Source organism: Quercus robur, chromosome 1 (genome assembly GCF_932294415.1).
Source record: "Quercus robur chromosome 1, dhQueRobu3.1, whole genome shotgun sequence".
Classification (NCBI taxonomy): Eukaryota; Viridiplantae; Streptophyta; class Magnoliopsida; order Fagales; family Fagaceae; genus Quercus; species Quercus robur.
The window spans coordinates 7,768,884-7,787,905 of record NC_065534.1 but is presented as its reverse complement, the minus strand read 5'-3'; the positions used below and the strand labels follow the sequence as shown (position 1 = coordinate 7,787,905).

At 35.7% G+C, this 19,022-nt stretch overlaps 1 protein-coding gene across 4 annotated transcripts; it reads left to right on the top strand.

The window, feature by feature from the left end:
• The first annotated feature begins 241 nt into the window (after positions 1-241).
• Positions 242-7,168, top strand: LOC126718574 (beta-glucosidase 12-like). 4 transcript variants are annotated; one of them, XM_050420885.1, is made up of 13 exons: positions 242-601; positions 1,312-1,357; positions 1,494-1,563; positions 2,942-3,017; positions 3,180-3,257; positions 3,346-3,433; positions 4,425-4,680; positions 5,030-5,145; positions 5,807-6,024; positions 6,122-6,153; positions 6,458-6,560; positions 6,679-6,787; positions 6,918-7,168. In XM_050420885.1, exons 1-13 carry the CDS (start codon positions 592-594, stop codon positions 7,084-7,086), a joined length of 1,371 nt encoding a protein of 456 aa, XP_050276842.1. In that variant the 5' UTR covers positions 242-591; the 3' UTR covers positions 7,087-7,168. The 4 variants fall into 4 exon arrangements, with proteins under 4 accessions (XP_050276842.1, XP_050276823.1, XP_050276815.1 ...); XM_050420866.1 differs by lacking the exon at positions 242-601 and adding an exon at positions 2,289-2,347 and having other exon boundaries at positions 1,129-1,357; XM_050420858.1 differs by lacking the exon at positions 242-601 and adding an exon at positions 2,265-2,347 and having other exon boundaries at positions 1,129-1,357.
• Positions 7,169-19,022: the final 11,854 nt, after the last annotated feature.

The window sequence follows — 19,022 nt, the reverse complement described above, 5'->3', positions numbered from 1 at the left end:
ACTGAAATATGTTATTTAAACCATGATACCAAACACATTTTTTTGTTTTATAAACACTAAAAACATGTATTTCAATAACACTTTTTAAACTATAATTTTCAAATCTTTTTAAATAACAATTTTTAAACTTTATAACCGAACGGGCCCTAGGCTTTCAAAGTTGTGGCTGTTATTGATTCTCAAAAAACAATGCAAAAAAGAGTGTGTGGCTCTCATTGTGTTATTGACTATTGTGTGCAATTTGGACACTGAACAAGTAGAGCACAGCACAGAACACTGCAAGCCAGCCTCTCTCTTACAAATCAAGAAGAAGCTCTTATAAGGAAAATGGATCAGTTTTTTATTATTATTTCCGTGTGTTTTGTGGTCCTCTCTCAAATCTAAAAAAAGATTTTCAACCATCCTCCCTCTCTATCTGTCTATAAAGAATGAAGATATCTGAATACTCTTTGTCTCTCTCTCTTTGTGAAGATCTGTGTTTTCAGGCAAGGTTAGGAATTTTGACCGCTCCAAGAAGCAAGCTTTGATGCCAGCCTCAGTCATCACTGGAAGACGCAGATCTAAGGAAAAAAAAGAAGAAGAAGATCTTTGATGCAAAACGGTTGGTTTCAATCTTTCAATCTGTTTCACCCATTTTGCAAAACCGTTACACAACCGGTTCAACTATACCGATTCTCAGTTTTTCCGGTTGAACCTACTATTACCGGTTATTTCCCTCTTCTTCTTTTCTTTTCTTTTCTTTTCTTCTTCTTTTTTCTTTTTTCTTTTTTCTTTTTTTTTTTTAATTTTTTTTAATTTTTAATTTTTATGAATAATCGAACCGGATTAATGTCCGGTTCTAATTTAACCGGTTAAACCTGCTGGTCCGATTTGGTTTTTAAATCCATGGTTGAAGGATAACTCATAACAATGATGAAAAACATATTGCACGTATTTTTTCTTTTTCTTTCATCTCTATTTTTTCCTTTCCTAAATGGATAAGAAGGACTGACTAACATATTGCATTATTGCTTATCCTTTTCCATGTGTTTCTTTTTCTTTCATCCATAGTTTTATCATAGTTTGACTAACATATTGCATGTCCTTTTCCATTTTTTTTTTAATCTCTATTTTTATTTTTCTAAATAGATAAGATTATGTAGTGCTCCCCTATAAAAAAAGCGGCAGATTCTACCTAGTACTACACACACAAAAAACCCCAAAATCAATTATGGCCATTCAAAGCTATCTAGTATTAGGCCTCCTAGTTCTTCTTGGCTTATTGACTAATGTTATTGCTGTCCGTTACCCTGCTTCACTCAACCGGACCAGTTTTCCTGAGGGTTTTATTTTTGGGACAGCAGCCGCAGCTTATCAGGTAACTAAGTCACAATTTTCTCTATGTTAATTTGTATCATAATTGTTTTTTTCAAATGTCCTGGGATGTGAAGCATATGAACAATATTATTATGTGAACGTTTTTTTTTTTTTTTTTTTTTTTTTCAATTTTCCAGTATGAAGGTGCAGCAAAAGAAGATGGTAAAGGACCAAGTATATGGGACACTTACACTCATGAACATCCAGGTCTCTTTATCTTTTTCTCTCCAACAATATGAAACTTGATAGTATGAATTACCAATGAAATATTAAGCAATACTACGATGAAATTTAATTCTGGAAAAAAATTATTTCAAGGCCTCTCCATTTCGTTCATTTCATTTTTTTTTTTTTTTTTTTTTAAGATTTACAAAATGCCGTGTTATTTAAACTTTTGAGTAACATGATAGTCTATTCACTTTTAGAATTATAAATTTTTTTCCTGAATCAATAAAAGTAAAGGAATACAAAATGAGGAGATTATTAAGCTATGATCAACACAATATTTTCATAACGATTTCAAAATAAAACTTAGGAGTTTAGCTAATATATATATATATATATATATATATTTTTTTTTTTTAGAAACGGTGTTTAGTTAATAGTGGCTGGTAATAAAGCGATGTAGGTGGTGAACCAAGATATGAACTAGTTATGAGACTATGACGGTGTTTGAGGATACTTATCCTGATTTGATTTTTTAAAAAGAAAAAAAGAAAGAAAGAAAGCAAAACAACAACGACGTAAAAAGTAAAACTTCACATTCCTATCTTTTGGTACTTATTTTTCTTCATTTCCCCCTCTCAGCCTTCCTTTCTTCCATAACTAGTACCATTTTTCTTATGGCTCTAATTACTAGTTCTTAAACAGTAAAAGGAAAAAAATTCTTTGGTTTTCTCTAAATACAGTATTAACTTGCAATGGAATCGCAGATTGGATAAAGGATGGAAACAATGCAGATGTAGCTGTCGATCAATATCATCTCTACAAGGTTGTTTTGTGTTCATAATATAAATTGGAAAGAAAGAAAATCAATCATATTAATTAGCAACTAATTACTAAGTTTTCTCCTACAGACTTGAACTTCGGCCCATACGACCATATCTCTTAAGCACTTATTATTGTGGAGTAATCATCACACCAAAAGTGTGCAATGATATAGTTTGGTTTCCAAGTATTTGTTTTTTGTATATGGAACCCCTCAAAAATGCTTTGTCCGGAGTAGGAAAAAAACAAAAACATGTCCAAAATAACATCACATTGAGGGATTCACCCCACTTTTTTTAGTTTTTTACGAAGTTAACATCACATTTATTAATAAAAACTTTTATCTTGTCCCACAATTTTAGCTCACGGCATTTTGAATGCTATCCCAAACTTTTTCCTTTTGATTTCACTGAAACACTAAAGCCTTTACTGTACTCAAACACTAAAGCCTTTACTATCCTTTTTTTCTTCTCCATCTCTTTGGCATTTTTGTTTCATACTATGGGTTTTCTCTGCATATTTAAATTTAAATACTTCAAAGAATAAAGAACAAAAAGGATGAATTCTAACAAATATCTGTTGTGATTATACATTGCAGAAAGATATTCGGATTATGAATAAGATGAATTTAGATGCATACAGATTCTCAATCTCATGGTCTCGAGTACTACCAAGTAAGATTATCTTTTCATAAACCAATAAAATGTTAGATCCATGCAATGAAAAAGACATAAAAATGGGTACCATCAAGTACACATTTCAGGTTGGAATGTATTGGCTATTGTTTTGTGACCACATTATGTTCCTAACAATCTCATTTTTGGGACTGATTTCAGAAGGAAAACTAAGTGGCAGTGTGAATCGAAAAGGAATCGAGTATTACAACAAGCTCATCAATAGGCTTCTTAGTAGAGGTCAAGATTCAATATTAAAATTCCAAAGTATCATTAGCTTATTTTACTTCTTATAATTCACACTGTATTTTTCTATTATTGAATGCAGGTATAAAACCCTTTGTAACAATCTACCATTGGGATCTTCCCCAAGCCTTAGATGATGAGTATGGTGGTTTCCTAAGTCCAAAAATTGTGTAAGTGAATGATTCACCAACAAATTACCCTAAAAAAAGAAAGAATAATTCACCAAATAATCCACCCCTCTTCTCCACCCAATTATTAGCCCTATAATATATAATTATGATGTTAAAAGACTCTCATTTTAGGTTTCAAAATAGAAAAGAAAGATTGAGGACATCAATATTAAGTGATAACCAACTGTTTGTGTCAAAAACCTTAAAATTTTAAATTTATCCATTATTTTAACACTAGCATGTAACCTATGCAAATGCATGGATGTATTTAAAATTAAACACAATTTTTATTATAAAAATATAAATAATTAGTCAAATTATTTTTTTTAAAAAAAAGCTGTAACACATGCATACAAATAAATACATTTAAAATTAAATACAATTTTTATCATAAGACTATAAATAATTAGACAAATTTTTTTTTAAAGGAAACTTATAGTCACATATTAAAATTCTTATCTAAATTCAATTTTACTTATGATAATTTTTTTTCTTCTAATTTTTAATAAGATAGAACGTGTGGTGAGCTTTGTTGTGTGGTGATTTTTATTGAGTATATGTGATTTTTTTTTAAAAAAAAATTTATAGTTCATTAATATTAGATTCTTAGTATTTTGCACACATCAACTCACTTAGCACAAAAATTATAAAACTTAAGTGGACACATGGCACAAATTTAAGTAGATAATTATGGTGTGGTTCCCACATAAATTTGACACATGACACAAAATTGGATGCTAATTTCAAATTCTAATTGAACTTTCTCTAAGTTTTATCTCTCTCTCTCTCTCTCTCTCTCTCTCTCTATATATATATATATATATATATATATATATTATTTATAGATTTCAAATCCCCTTGATAAATGGGGCCCAGTTCATCAATGGAGCCTAATATATGAGATTTTTAATTTTTTAAAATAGGATGTAGAGTGGAGAGACAAGTTCAAACTCATCACTATGTTATTCTAATACATGCATCTAATATGCAGTGATGATTTCCGGGACTATGCGGAACTTCTCTTCAAGGAATTTGGTGATCGGGTAAAGCATTGGATCACTCTAAATGAGCCGTGGAGCTTTAGCAGTGGTGGTTATGCAGAAAAATCGTTAGCGCCAGGTCGATGCTCTACTTGGCAAAATCTAAATTGCACTGGTGGGGATTCAGGGATAGAGCCATATTTGGTGACACACCACGAGCTGCTTTCTCATGCAGCCGCTGTTGAAGTGTACAAGAAAAAATATCAGGTTCGACTAACAAAACTTTAACATATTAAAACCAAATATTTTCAAGCTACACTAAATGTATGTCAAGAGTTTTGTAACTCAACTTATATTTCCCAGTGTCTCAATTGGAGACGTTTAGGATTTAAATCCTCTCCATTGTAACTATATCAAATTTATAATTTTTTTTTATAATTAAAAAAAAAAAATCCTAAATATACATGGTTGGTTAAACTTGGTTTACAGATGATACAAGACCATCTTGGTAGCAATTTCTGAAACTGATTTGAACAATTGTAATGTAGTTTAACTTAGACAAATATACAAAATCCCATGCAAAAGCTTTGAGTGTAAAAAAATGTTCACCATGCAGGCAACACAGAAAGGAGTGATAGGGATAACGCTAATAAGTCACTGGTTTGTGCCGTTCTCTAATGCAGAGAGAGACCAGAGGGCTGCGCAACGTGGCCTTGATTTCATGTTAGGATGGTAAGTTATGCTTTATGGTTTTTATTTTACATTTTACCATAATTAAACACTTGCTGTTTGAAGTTTCTCAAAAAAAAAAAAAAAAATTGCCTTTTGAGATAGTCTTAACCTATGACATTCGTTCCTGATAATAGTTTTTTATTATCAGACCAATACACCTATAAGTTTTTGATGTAAGTGGAGATTGAATCTCAGATTTCTTATTCAATTATTAGAGACTTTACCAGTTGACTTAATTGAAACCTACGATGTCAAAGTCATATAATAAGTCATAGTGTCATACTACTAAAATACTCATACACGTCACTCTATAAAGTATAAACCCATTTGGGAAAAAACGTTATCGAATTACAAATTTATTGGGCAAGAACCAAGAAGTCTGCTTTGAGAACCTTCCCTAGCTTGTCTGAAGTTTTTTATCATTTAAATGGCCTAAATTTTCTTTTATTTTCTTCTTTTACTTTTCCTTGTCACTAAAATGCTTCCAAACGCACAATATTTCTTTTAATATTCTTTTTGGCCATTAAGATGAAGTTGACACTTACCAATTGAATCATACCACCTTTTGGTGGCTTTCTTTAGAATTTGTTCAACATAAGTATGTACAAATTTTATAGATTAATAATATGCATAAATTTTAAAACTTTTATTGTTATTGCAGGTTTATGGACCCATTGACAAATGGTGACTATCCACAGAGCATGAGATTTCTCGTCAAAGATAGATTACCCAAGTTCACCAAAAAGCAATCCAAACAGTTAAACGGGTCATTTGATTTTATAGGATTAAACTACTATACTGCTAAGTATGCAGCTTATGCCCCTCAACCAAATGGTGATAGAGCAAGTTACTTGACAGATGCTAGTGCTAATCTTACTAGTAAGTACAAATTCAACACCCGAAGCCATGCTTATGAGTTTCTTATGTATCTAATATGGTAATAATAACTTGAACACTTTTTTTCTTGTCTTTGCAGCCTCACGGAATGGGATCCTCATTGGTCCACCGGTATGTACTAGCTAGCTAAATACATATCAACATTTTTGTTCTAGTAGTAGAGGAAAAAAAACATTTTATTGCATATTGACAGTACTCAATGGCCCAGCCTTCTAGAAATTTCATATAAAAAATAGTAAAGATACTACCGATTTTACAGAAAAAATAATAATTATAAATTAATATGGTAATAAATATGATTGATGCTAGATCATTGACATAATGAATATCATAATTTTTTTTAATCTTTTATCTTGCATTTAAAGATAAACATATTGTGTTTTGGCCTTATGTTAGTATCCTTAAAAAATTGCAGGCTGCTTCAAATTGGCTTTATGTTTATCCTAGAGGATTTCGAGATCTTTTGCTCTACGTACAGAAGAAATACCACAATCCACTAATTTACATCACCGAGAATGGTGATTTCCTCTAACTTCATTTTTCTTCTATTATCCCACAAGGTCATGAAAAGTTGGAACACTATTGGTAGTTATTAGATTTCCATTTGAAGCTAAATTCCCCCAACTATATTTGTAGGATATGATGAGTTCAATAATGCCACCTTGTCGCTCAAGGAAGCCCTTGCTGATTCCATACGAATTGACTATCATGATAAACATTTTGTGTATCTTCATAGGGCTATCAAGTAAGTGCTCTCTCTCTCTCTCTCTCTCTCTCTCTCTCACACACACACACACACACACACACACACACACAATTGCACAATTAATTATAGAATTCTAACTGGATGTCACTGCTTTCTTTGGTATATATAGGGAAGGCGTTAATGTTAAGGGATACTTTGCATGGTCATTGTTGGACAACTTTGAGTGGTCCTCAGGTTTCAGTGTTCGATTCGGACTCAACTTTGTAGACTACAAAAATGGGAATAAAAGATACCCTAAACATTCTGCCCGTTGGTTCAAGAATTTCCTTAAGAAGTAGACACGAACTATGCTCAAATTATGAACTATCTATTAGCATTGGACAGTCTCCAAACAATAAAGCAAAGATAATTTCTTCTCCATTTTTATGCTCTTTAAATTATGTATAACTTGTGTAAGGTTGAATTTATTCAACCATCTAATTGGCTTTATTCCGTGCCAAATTTGCTTGTAATTCAGCATTTAGTAACCCTGTATTTAGGTGGGATTGTTGTAAGGGTAGTGAGTGAGATAGTGTGAAGATTGCTCAAGAGTGTGCAAGAAAACAGAGAGTCGCGGCTGGGACTCGCGACTGGACTCGCGGCTTCAACCCGCCAGAATCTGCACACGTGCCAAGCATGCTGGAAGATGAACAGTCATGCTAGCTGGAGCACTACAGGACAAAACAGGACAACTGGCCATACGGTTAACTCGCGACTGGAACTCGCGACTTAGTCAAGCCGCGAGGTCAAGCCGCGAGCCACCCCTGTTTTGGAAAAACCTGACGTTTCGCATTCCACTCCTCTTCAGTATAAATACCCTTTTAACCCACGATTGAAAGAGGGCTTCCAGAGAGAATTTTGAGAGAGAAACCCTAAAGAAAAACCAGATTGTTTCACCCACAATCTCTATCTTAGAGTCTCATCAAATTCCCTCACTCTCTTCCTCTCCATTGTCAAATCCTTGAGAGGCCTTTATACCAAACCTGGTTCTCACCATTATCATCCCTGTGAGACAGTCGTTTGGATTTCTGGGAAGCAGTTAGGAAGGAGCCAATCTTTATTGGTTGATGCTACGGTGTAGTAGCGGAATCCGGAAAGCTAGAAAAGAAAAAGGTTCGGCGCAACCTCGTTGGAGCAAGAAGCTTGGAGGGCTTAGGTGCATTGGGTAGATTAGGCTTGGAGGGTCTATTGCTGTCCTTGTATCCCAACTGTATTTTCTAGTGGATTGATTACCGCTTGGAGGGCGGCGGAGAGGTTTTTCGCCGAGGTCTTCGGTTTCCTCTTCGATAACATATCTGGTGTTATCGCTGTGTTTGCATCTTCCTTCCTCTCTATCTCTGCCTTTACATTAATCTGCTGTGGTTTATTTTGATGTGGCTTAGATAGTTGTTTAATCAATTCCATGTTATAGCATATGTTAAGTTTCCGCACACTAGTTGTTTAACATATTGCATGTGTTGATTAAATTGGTTTTTGGGGGTCTAAACGTTCAAAAGTGTTTTTGTACACGTTTTTGAACTTTCAATTGGTATCAGAGCGGGTACACTTGTTGTGGTTTAAATACCTAAGTGTGATCCTTAACCCCTTGTGTTTTTTTTTTGCCATGGATTGTGATTTGTATGCCTCTTTGCATGATTTGGTTGGTGATGAATGTAACATGCCACGTGTTTGTGAAAATGTCTCTATGAGTGCTAATCCTCATAATTGTGATGACATGTTAATTGAATCCATGGGTGTTGTTGACAAACTCTTGAAGAAAAATGCTAAGAAGTTTCAAAAGAATTTGAGCAAGTTATTTTGTGAAAAGGATGATTTGATTGCTAAGCTCAATGAATCCAACAAATTGGTTGAGAAATATAAAAAACTTGCTGAAATTTCTCTTGAAAAGCTGAAAGAGTTTGAATGTTTGAATATGGACTTGGATGCTAAACTTGTTTTGTCTAACAAACTTGTTGATGATCTTAAATGTGAAAATGAATCTCTTAAGATGCATGCCAAGTGTTTGATTGCTGAACCTATTGTTAAAAAGGATGAAAATATTTGTTGCAATCATGTTGTGATACCCGATTTTGTGCCTAGTGTGTGTTCTACCTTAAAGGACAAATCGGTGTACATTCCTCCACATAAAAGAAATCAAAAGGTGGAGAGAAAGGCTGTTAAGTCAAAGCCTCTGTTTAGGTCTCAACCTAAGGCTCTGGATGGATCTAAGTTTGTTCCAACTTGCCACCATTGTGGTGTGATTGGTCATATAAGACCTCAATGTCATAAGTTGAAGAGGGAACAAAACCATATTGCTAGATCCCTTCCCAAAAGGCCTAGTGGACCTAAACACATTGTGTGTCACCATTGTGGTGTCTTTGGTCATCTAAGACCTCAATGCTCTAAGTTTCATGCTTTTAAAAGAATCAAAAGAAAAGAAAAACTTGAGCTTCTTGGAAGTTGTGCTAAAAAGGATAAACCGGATTTGAGTGATAATAGCATGTTGTTAAAGAAAGTGTTTAATGCTCTTAACTCCTTGTCTATGTGCATCTCCGGTTCTCATTCTTCCAACCCTCGTCTCACTTCTCATGAGACACTCATTCCAAACAATTGTTCTGTTTGGATGAGGAAGGGTTCCTATGGTTGAGCTTTTGCTCCTTTGGTCCTTGATCTAATTCTTTCGATCTTTGTAGGACCCTTCATGCATTAGATGCTTCATTGTCATGCATATCTTTATATGCATTATTTTGTTTTTGTTTTGATCTTACTTTTATGTCTTTGGTTTGTGTGTGTAAAAATCCAAAACCACATAAAAAGTAGAAAATCAAAAAGCTTGATCGACGTTGTTGAGTTTTGTCTCAAAACTTGTTTTGCCTTGTACCTTTGTGCTAATGGCTTTGTGCATTTTCGAGCATTGCTTGTTTCTTTGCACTCATATCACTGTGGAAGAAATCTTGAAATCTATGTGATTGTTGTAAATAGATCTTCAAACTTGTCATGAATGATTAGTGAATGGTTATGTTGATCTTGATACTTGCATAGACTTGTGTCTATATATCTTCCCACTCTTTATTTTTGTTTTTGCTAAGAAGAGCTCACCAAATGTAAATCTCCAAATGAAAAGAGATATTGAGCTGCAAAAGCCTGTCGCACATTCTAGTATTCGACTAGGAAAAAGGGTAAGCGACCTTATATTAAAGATAATGTTTATTCAAAAAGCCAAAGGCTTCTTCATTAAAGTGAAATATCAAATATCACTCTCACAATGAGAGGCGATTGTCTCAAGAGATCAAAATGATCAAATGTTATGGAGTCAAATGTAAAGCTCCAAGATATGTTATCAAGTTTTGTGGGAGGTCATATATACATATTTCTATAATTGAGATGGATCACTTGATCTAGTGCTAATTGTGTATGCCTTGGTTGAATTGATCATTGAAACTTCACATTATACTAAGGACTATTTCATTGTTGATATCCACACACAACACACAAGTTTATGTTCAATAAATGCCATATTCATTTGTGTGATTGTACTTGATGAAATGTGTTTTCACATGCTCAATCTTTGTTAATTCAAGCCAAAAAGATTTTTGAGTGTTTTAGGTGTTTTTGGAAAGTATTTTGTTAAAAAATCTGAAATTTTTCAAGAAACCCTGTTTTGCCCTGTTTTGGCGACTCAGTCGCGGGTAAGTCAAGTCGCGAGACTCAGTCGCGTCTTCGCGGGTCATTTTTGGCAACTTGTTCGCGAGTGGAAGGTCCAGTCGCGAGGGTTACTCAGAGATTTTGGCGGCTCAGCTCGCGACTCCCTCGCGGGTAGACCCTCCAGTCGCGAAAAACACTTAGAAAATTTTTCAAAATTTTGTCGTTGAGCGTTTTGGCGGCTTGCCCTGGCGACTTAACTCAGTCGCGAAAATCGCGTGTTTTGCATATTGAGGGTTATTTTCAAAGTTGTTTTCAAAAAATATTTTTCATTTTTTCCCCTCATGTATCATTGGCATTGTTCGTACCTTCATCTCTTGCCCTTGTTTCTCCTTGACCCTTTGTCTATTCCTGACAAAAAGGGGGAGAGTATACTCTAATGAGTATGTCGGAGTGTTTTGTCATTTCTATATGACTCTTGTGCACATCCTTAGGGGGAGAAATTCTATTTCTTATGCACATTTGTAGGGGGAGAGATATTCTATAGGGGAGATGCATATACCAAGGGGGAGAAGACATTGAGATAATAAGAAAACTTTGTTTTGAACTAGCACAGGCTTTATGGTGCTTTGAGTTATGTTTTGTGATTCTCTTCGCATCATGTTTTTGTTTTAAGACATGCATACTTCCTTATGCTATTGTGCTTCTTTGAATGCATGTTCGGATGATCAATTGCTTTGCTATGTGATCATTGTTGTCATTTCTATATGACTGTTTTGGTGTTTGATCAAGTTGCTCACATGTTTCACATCATGTTTACTTGATCGCAATTTACTTGTTACATTATACTTATCCTTTTATTACTTGCTTTACCTTGAAGGTCTAATGTGTTTTGTGCAAGTGTTTCAGGTTACAAGTATATATGTTCCAAGTGCATCACAGCTTCTCATCACTTTGAAGGGGAGAAACTTTATGCACTTTTAGTTTATATTGTTTAAGTTTTTATTCAATATAATGGTTTGTACCCATATGCTTTTGTAAGCTTTCAGGGTTTATGTTTTATGCATAGTTTGTAGGCCTTGTGGTTTGTACCATGCTTAAGTGCAGCCTTTATGCTATGTGAAATCAGTATTTTAAATCTAAATGTTCTGCATTGTGGTTTATGTACTGTCACTCTTGTGCCCTTGTAGGATTGTTCCTAGATGCATATGCCATGTGAGCTATGCATTGGTTGAGTGTTGAACATACAAGTGTCTTGCTTTGTGCTTGTTAGCTTGTATGTCCTTGTGTTCATTCCAAGTGTGAATGAACACTGTGATCACTACCTTGTGGTGTTCACTTGGTTGATCAAGCCATGGTTTGTTCATTAACTCCATCTTATGCTTGATCTCTTTTTGCCTGTTTCATATGCATTAATAATTTTCTGCTTACAATGATCATGGTGTATTGTTGTGTTTCAGGAGTTTATGTTCATATGATTCAAGTGCTTCACAGCTTCTAGAATTAGGTGTGAGTGAGTTTTGATCAACTGTTCTCAACTCACATGTTAAGTCTAGAGTCTGTTTTAGGGTTTTGTCACGGAATAGCCAAAGGGGGAGATTGTAAGGTTGAATTTATTCAACCATCTAATTGGCTTTATTCCGTGCCAAATTTGCTTGTAATTCAGCATTTAGTAACCCTGTATTTAGGTGGGATTGTTGTAAGGGTAGTGAGTGAGATAGTGTGAAGATTGCTCAAGAGTGTGCAAGAAAACAGAGAGTCGCGGCTGGGACTCGCGACTGGACTCGCGGCTTCAACCCGCCAGAATCTGCACACGTGCCAAGCATGCTGGAAGATGAACAGTCATGCTAGCTGGAGCACTACAGGACAAAACAGGACAACTGGCCATACGGTTAACTCGCGACTGGAACTCGCGACTTAGTCAAGCCGCGAGGTCAAGCCGCGAGCCACCCCTGTTTTGGAAAAACCTGACGTTTCGCATTCCACTCCTCTTCAGTATAAATACCCTTTTAACCCACGATTGAAAGAGGGCTTCCAGAGAGAATTTTGAGAGAGAAACCCTAAAAAAAAACCAGATTGTTTCACCCACAATCTCTACCTTAGAGTCTCATCAAATTCCCTCACTCTCTTCCTCTCCATTGTCAAATCCTTGAGAGGCCTTTATACCAAACCTGGTTCTCACCATTATCATCCCTGTGAGACAGTCGTTTGGATTTCTGGGAAGCAGTTAGGAAGGAGCCAATCTTTATTGGTTGATGCTACGGTGTAGTAGCGGAATCCGGAAAGCTAGAAAAGAAAAAGGTTCGGCGCAACCTCGTTGGAGCAAGAAGCTTGGAGGGCTTAGGTGCATTGGGTAGATTAGGCTTGGAGGGTCTATTGCTGTCCTTGTATCCCAACTGTATTTTCTAGTGGATTGATTACCGCTTGGAGGGCGGCGGAGAGGTTTTTCGCCGAGGTCTTCGGTTTCCTCTTCGATAACATATCTGGTGTTATCGCTGTGTTTGCATCTTCCTTCCTCTCTATCTCTGCCTTTACATTAATCTGCTGTGGTTTATTTTGATGTGGCTTAGATAGTTGTTTAATCAATTCCATGTTATAGCATATGTTAAGTTTCCGCACACTAGTTGTTTAACATATTGCATGTGTTGATTAAATTGGTTTTTGGGGGTCTAAACGTTCAAAAGTGTTTTTGTACACGTTTTTGAACTTTCAATTGGTATCAGAGCGGGTACACTTGTTGTGGTTTAAATACCTAAGTGTGATCCTTAACCCCTTGTGTTTTTTTTTTGCCATGGATTGTGATTTGTATGCCTCTTTGCATGATTTGGTTGGTGATGAATGTAACATGCCACGTGTTTGTGAAAATGTCTCTATGAGTGCTAATCCTCATAATTGTGATGACATGTTAATTGAATCCATGGGTGTTGTTGACAAACTCTTGAAGAAAAATGCTAAGAAGTTTCAAAAGAATTTGAGCAAGTTATTTTGTGAAAAGGATGATTTGATTGCTAAGCTCAATGAATCCAACAAATTGGTTGAGAAATATAAAAAACTTGCTGAAATTTCTCTTGAAAAGCTGAAAGAGTTTGAATGTTTGAATATGGACTTGGATGCTAAACTTGTTTTGTCTAACAAACTTGTTGATGATCTTAAATGTGAAAATGAATCTCTTAAGATGCATGCCAAGTGTTTGATTGCTGAACCTATTGTTAAAAAGGATGAAAATATTTGTTGCAATCATGTTGTGATACCCGATTTTGTGCCTAGTGTGTGTTCTACCTTAAAGGACAAATCGGTGTACATTCCTCCACATAAAAGAAATCAAAAGGTGGAGAGAAAGGCTGTTAAGTCAAAGCCTCTGTTTAGGTCTCAACCTAAGGCTCTGGATGGATCTAAGTTTGTTCCAACTTGCCACCATTGTGGTGTGATTGGTCATATAAGACCTCAATGTCATAAGTTGAAGAGGGAACAAAACCATATTGCTAGATCCCTTCCCAAAAGGCCTAGTGGACCTAAACACATTGTGTGTCACCATTGTGGTGTCTTTGGTCATCTAAGACCTCAATGCTCTAAGTTTCATGCTTTTAAAAGAATCAAAAGAAAAGAAAAACTTGAGCTTCTTGGAAGTTGTGCTAAAAAGGATAAACCGGATTTGAGTGATAATAGCATGTTGTTAAAGAAAGTGTTTAATGCTCTTAACTCCTTGTCTATGTGCATCTTCGGTTCTCATTCTTCCAACCCTCGTCTCACTTCTCATGAGACACTCATTCCAAACAATTGTTCTGTTTGGATGAGGAAGGGTTCCTATGGTTGAGCTTTTGCTCCTTTGGTCCTTGATCTAATTCTTTCGATCTTTGTAGGACCCTTCATGCATTAGATGCTTCATTGTCATGCATATCTTTATATGCATTATTTTGTTTTTGTTTTGATCTTACTTTTATGTCTTTGGTTTGTGTGTGTAAAAATCCAAAACCACATAAAAAGTAGAAAATCAAAAAGCTTGATCGACGTTGTTGAGTTTTGTCTCAAAACTTGTTTTGCCTTGTACCTTTGTGCTAATGGCTTTGTGCATTTTCGAGCATTGCTTGTTTCTTTGCACTCATATCACTGTGGAAGAAATCTTGAAATCTATGTGATTGTTGTAAATAGATCTTCAAACTTGTCATGAATGATTAGTGAATGGTTATGTTGATCTTGATACTTGCATAGACTTGTGTCTATATATCTTCCCACTCTTTATTTTTGTTTTTGCTAAGAAGAGCTCACCAAATGTAAATCTCCAAATGAAAAGAGATATTGAGCTGCAAAAGCCTGTCGCACATTCTAGTATTCGACTAGGAAAAAGGGTAAGCGACCTTATATTAAAGATAATGTTTATTCAAAAAGCCAAAGGCTTGTTCATTAAAGTGAAATATCAAATATCACTCTCACAATGAGAGGCGATTGTCTCAAGAGATCAAAATGATCAAATGTTATGGAGTCAAATGTAAAGCTCCAAGATATGTTATCAAGTTTTGTGGGAGGTCATATATACATATTTCTATAATTGAGATGGATCACTTGATCTAGTGCTAATTGTGTATGCCTTGGTTGAATTGATCATTGAAGCTTCACATTATACTAAGGACTATTTCATTGTTGATATCCACACACAACACACAAGTTTATGTTCAATAAATGCCATATTCATTTGTGTGATTGTACTTGATGAAATGTGTTTTCACATGCTCAATCTTTGTTAATTCAAGCCAAAAAGATTTTTGAGTGTTTTAGGTGTTTTTGGAAAGTATTTTGTTAAAAAATCTGAAATTTTTCAAGAAACCCTGTTTTGCCCTGTTTTGGCGACTCAGTCGCGGGTAAGTCAAGTCGCGAGACTCAGTCGCGTCTTCGCGGGTCATTTTTGGCAACTTGTTCGCGAGTGGAAGGTCCAGTCGCGAGGGTTACTCAGAGATTTTGGCGGCTCAGCTCGCGACTCCCTCGCGGGTAGACCATCCAGTCGCGAAAAACACTTAGAAAATTTTTCAAAATTTTGTCGTTGAGCGTTTTGGCGGCTTGCCCTGGCGACTTAACTCAGTCGCGAAAATCGCGTGTTTTGCATATTGAGGGTTATTTTCAAAGTTGTTTTCAAAAAATTTTTTTCATTTTTTCCCCTCATGTATCATTGGCATTGTTCGTACCTTCATCTCTTGCCCTTGTTTCTCCTTGACCCTTTGTCTATTCCTGACAAAAAGGGGGAGAGTATACTCTAATGAGTATGTCGGAGTGTTTTGTCATTTCTATATGACTCTTGTGCACATCCTTAGGGGGAGAAATTCTATTTCTTATGCACATTTGTAGGGGGAGAGATATTCTATAGGGGAGATGCATATACCAAGGGGGAGAAGACATTGAGATAATAAGAAAACTTTGTTTTGAACTAGCACAGGCTTTATGGTGCTTTGAGTTATGTTTTGTGATTCTCTTCGCATCATGTTTTTGTTTTAAGACATGCATACTTCCTTATGCTATTGTGCTTCTTTGAATGCATGTTCGGATGATCAATTGCTTTGCTATGTGATCATTGTTGTCATTTCTATATGACTGTTTTGGTGTTTGATCAAGTTGCTCACATGTTTCACATCATGTTTACTTGATCGCAATTTACTTGTTACATTATACTTATCCTTTTATTACTTGCTTTACCTTGAAGGTCTAATGTGTTTTGTACAAGTGTTTCAGGTTACAAGTATATATGTTCCAAGTGCATCACAGCTTCTCATCACTTTGAAGGGGAGAAACTTTATGCACTTTTAGTTTATATTGTTTAAGTTTTTATTCAATATAATGGTTTGTACCCATATGCTTCTGTAAGCTTTCAGGGTTTATGTTTTATGCATAGTTTGTAGGCCTTGTGGTTTGTACCATGCTTAAGTGCAGCCTTTATGCTATGTGAAATCAGTATTTTAAATCTAAATGTTCTGCATTGTGGTTTATGTACTGTCACTCTTGTGCCCTTGTAGGATTGTTCCTAGATGCATATGCCATGTGAGCTATGCATTGGTTGAGTGTTGAACATACAAGTGTCTTGCTTTGTGCTTGTTAGCTTGTATGTCCTTGTGTTCATTCCAAGTGTGAATGAACACTGTGATCACTACCTTGTGGTGTTCACTTGGTTGATCAAGCCATGGTTTGTTCATTAACTCCATCTTATGCTTGATCTCTTTTTGCCTGTTTCATATGCATTAATAATTTTTTGCTTACAATGATCATGGTGTATTGTTGTGTTTCAGGAGTTTATGTTCATATGATTCAAGTGCTTCACAGCTTCTAGAATTAGGTGTGAGTGAGTTTTGATCAGCTGTTCCCAACTCACATGTTAAGTCTAGAGTCTGTTTTAGGGTTTTGTCACGGAATAGCCAAAGGGGGAGATTGTAAGGTTGAATTTATTCAACCATCTAATTGGCTTTATTCCGTGCCAAATTTGCTTGTAATTCAGCATTTAGTAACCCTGTATTTAGGTGGGATTGTTGTAAGGGTAGTGAGTGAGATAGTGTGAAGATTGCTCAAGAGTGTGCAAGAAAACAGAGAGTCGCGGCTGGGACTCGCGACTGGACTCGCGGCTTCAACCCGCCAGAATCTGCACACGTGCCAAGCATGCTGGAAGATGAACAGTCATGCTAGCTGGAGCACTACAGGACAAAACAGGACAACTGGCCATACGGTTAACTCGCGACTGGAACTCGCGACTTAGTCAAGCTGCGAGGTCAAGCCGCGAGCCACCCCTGTTTTGGAAAAACCTGACGTTTCGCATTCCACTCCTCTTCAGTATAAATACCCTTTTAACCCACGATTGAAAGAGGGCTTCCAGAGAGAATTTTGAGAGAGAAACCCTAAAGAAAAACCAGATTGTTTCACCCACAATCTCTACCTTAGAGTCTCATCAAATTCCCTCACTCTCTTCCTCTCCATTGTCAAATCCTTGAGAGGCCTTTATACCAAACCTGGTTCTCACCATTATCATCCCTGTGAGACAGTCGTTTGGATTTCTGGGAAGCAGTTAGGAAGGAGCCAATCTTTATTGGTTGATGCTACGGTGTAGTAGCGGAATCCGGAAAGCTAGAAAAGAAAAAGGTTCGGCGCAACCTCGTTGGAGCAAGAAGCTTGGAGGGCTTAGGTGCATTGGGTAGATTAGGCTTGGAGGGTCTATTGCTGTCCTTGTATCCCAACTGTATTTTCTAGTGGATTGATTACCGCTTGGAGGGCGGCGGAGAGGTTTTTCGCCGAGGTCTTCGGTTTCCTCTTCGATAACATATCTGGTGTTATCGCTGTGTTTGCATCTTCCTTCCTCTCTATCTCTGCCTTTACATTAATCTGCTGTGGTTTATTTTGATGTGGCTTAGATAGTTGTTTAATCAATTCCATGTTATAGCATATGTTAAGTTTCCGCACACTAGTTGTTTAACATATTGCATGTGTTGATTAAATTGGTTTTTGGGGGTCTAAACGTTCAAAAGTGTTTTTGTACACGTTTTTGAACTTTCAACTTGTATGGAGTACAAGACTCTAATGCAGTAATATATGCTTGTTAAATAATATATTATTTTATGAGTTTTTCACGAGATTTTTTATTTTTATCTCTCATTGGTGACCGATTATCCAAGTTCACAAAAAAGCAATCCATACTAGTAAATGTCGTCTAATTTTGTAACGGAATTTGTAGTGTAGTTAAGGTTGTCGTTTTATCAAGAAAAGGAAAACAAGAACACGTTAAAGCACCAATAATATATAGAAAAATATGATTGAAACCGGGAAAAAAAAAGTTTGGTAAAATTCAATAATTAAAATTACTAAGGTGTTAGGATTTGTCCACCAATATTGTTAAGCATCTACTACCAATCTAATATAGTACACAATTGAGTAAGTAAACACATAAACTATCCGACTGGAAAATTTAGAAATAAGCTTTATTAAAAAAACTCTCTTTTGTTCATTATATTCATCTATTGTTTCAACAATTTAGTTTAGAAAATAACAACTTTGCTAGAAAAACTCAAGAACAATGCATGCCCTAGAGCCAATACTATGGCAAAAGTAATATCTTAAAAGATTATATACCACGTTTTGCAAAAGAGATTATAAAATTCTGATAAGCCACAAACTGAATGACCCATTGTGATAGAAATTAATTAATTAATTAGACATGTTATTAATTAATAAATTTATCATGTAAACGCGTGATAGTACAAACAAATCACCAATAAACTAATAATGCAGTGGAAAATAAATAACACGGTGATTTGTTTACGAATGGGGAAAACCTAACGACAAAAACCCCATCGGGTAATTTTTAGGTCACCACTCCCGAAATTCCACTATTATCACAACAAGCAGTTACAAATAAAGGAATTCCAAGTACCTTACCAACTTATAGTTGAACCTTTACCCCAATACCTAATTAGACTTGTTCTGTAGTGACAATTCCCCTTTCGATGCACGACTCCCAAGTACGTGATTAATCAATTACGCGGATCCCAATACGCGACTTCAATCATCAACTAAGAAGGTTGTTGGTTGCAAAGTTCTTCAGTTCATCCACATGATGAAGATCAAGAAGATGCTTGGTCACAAAACCCTA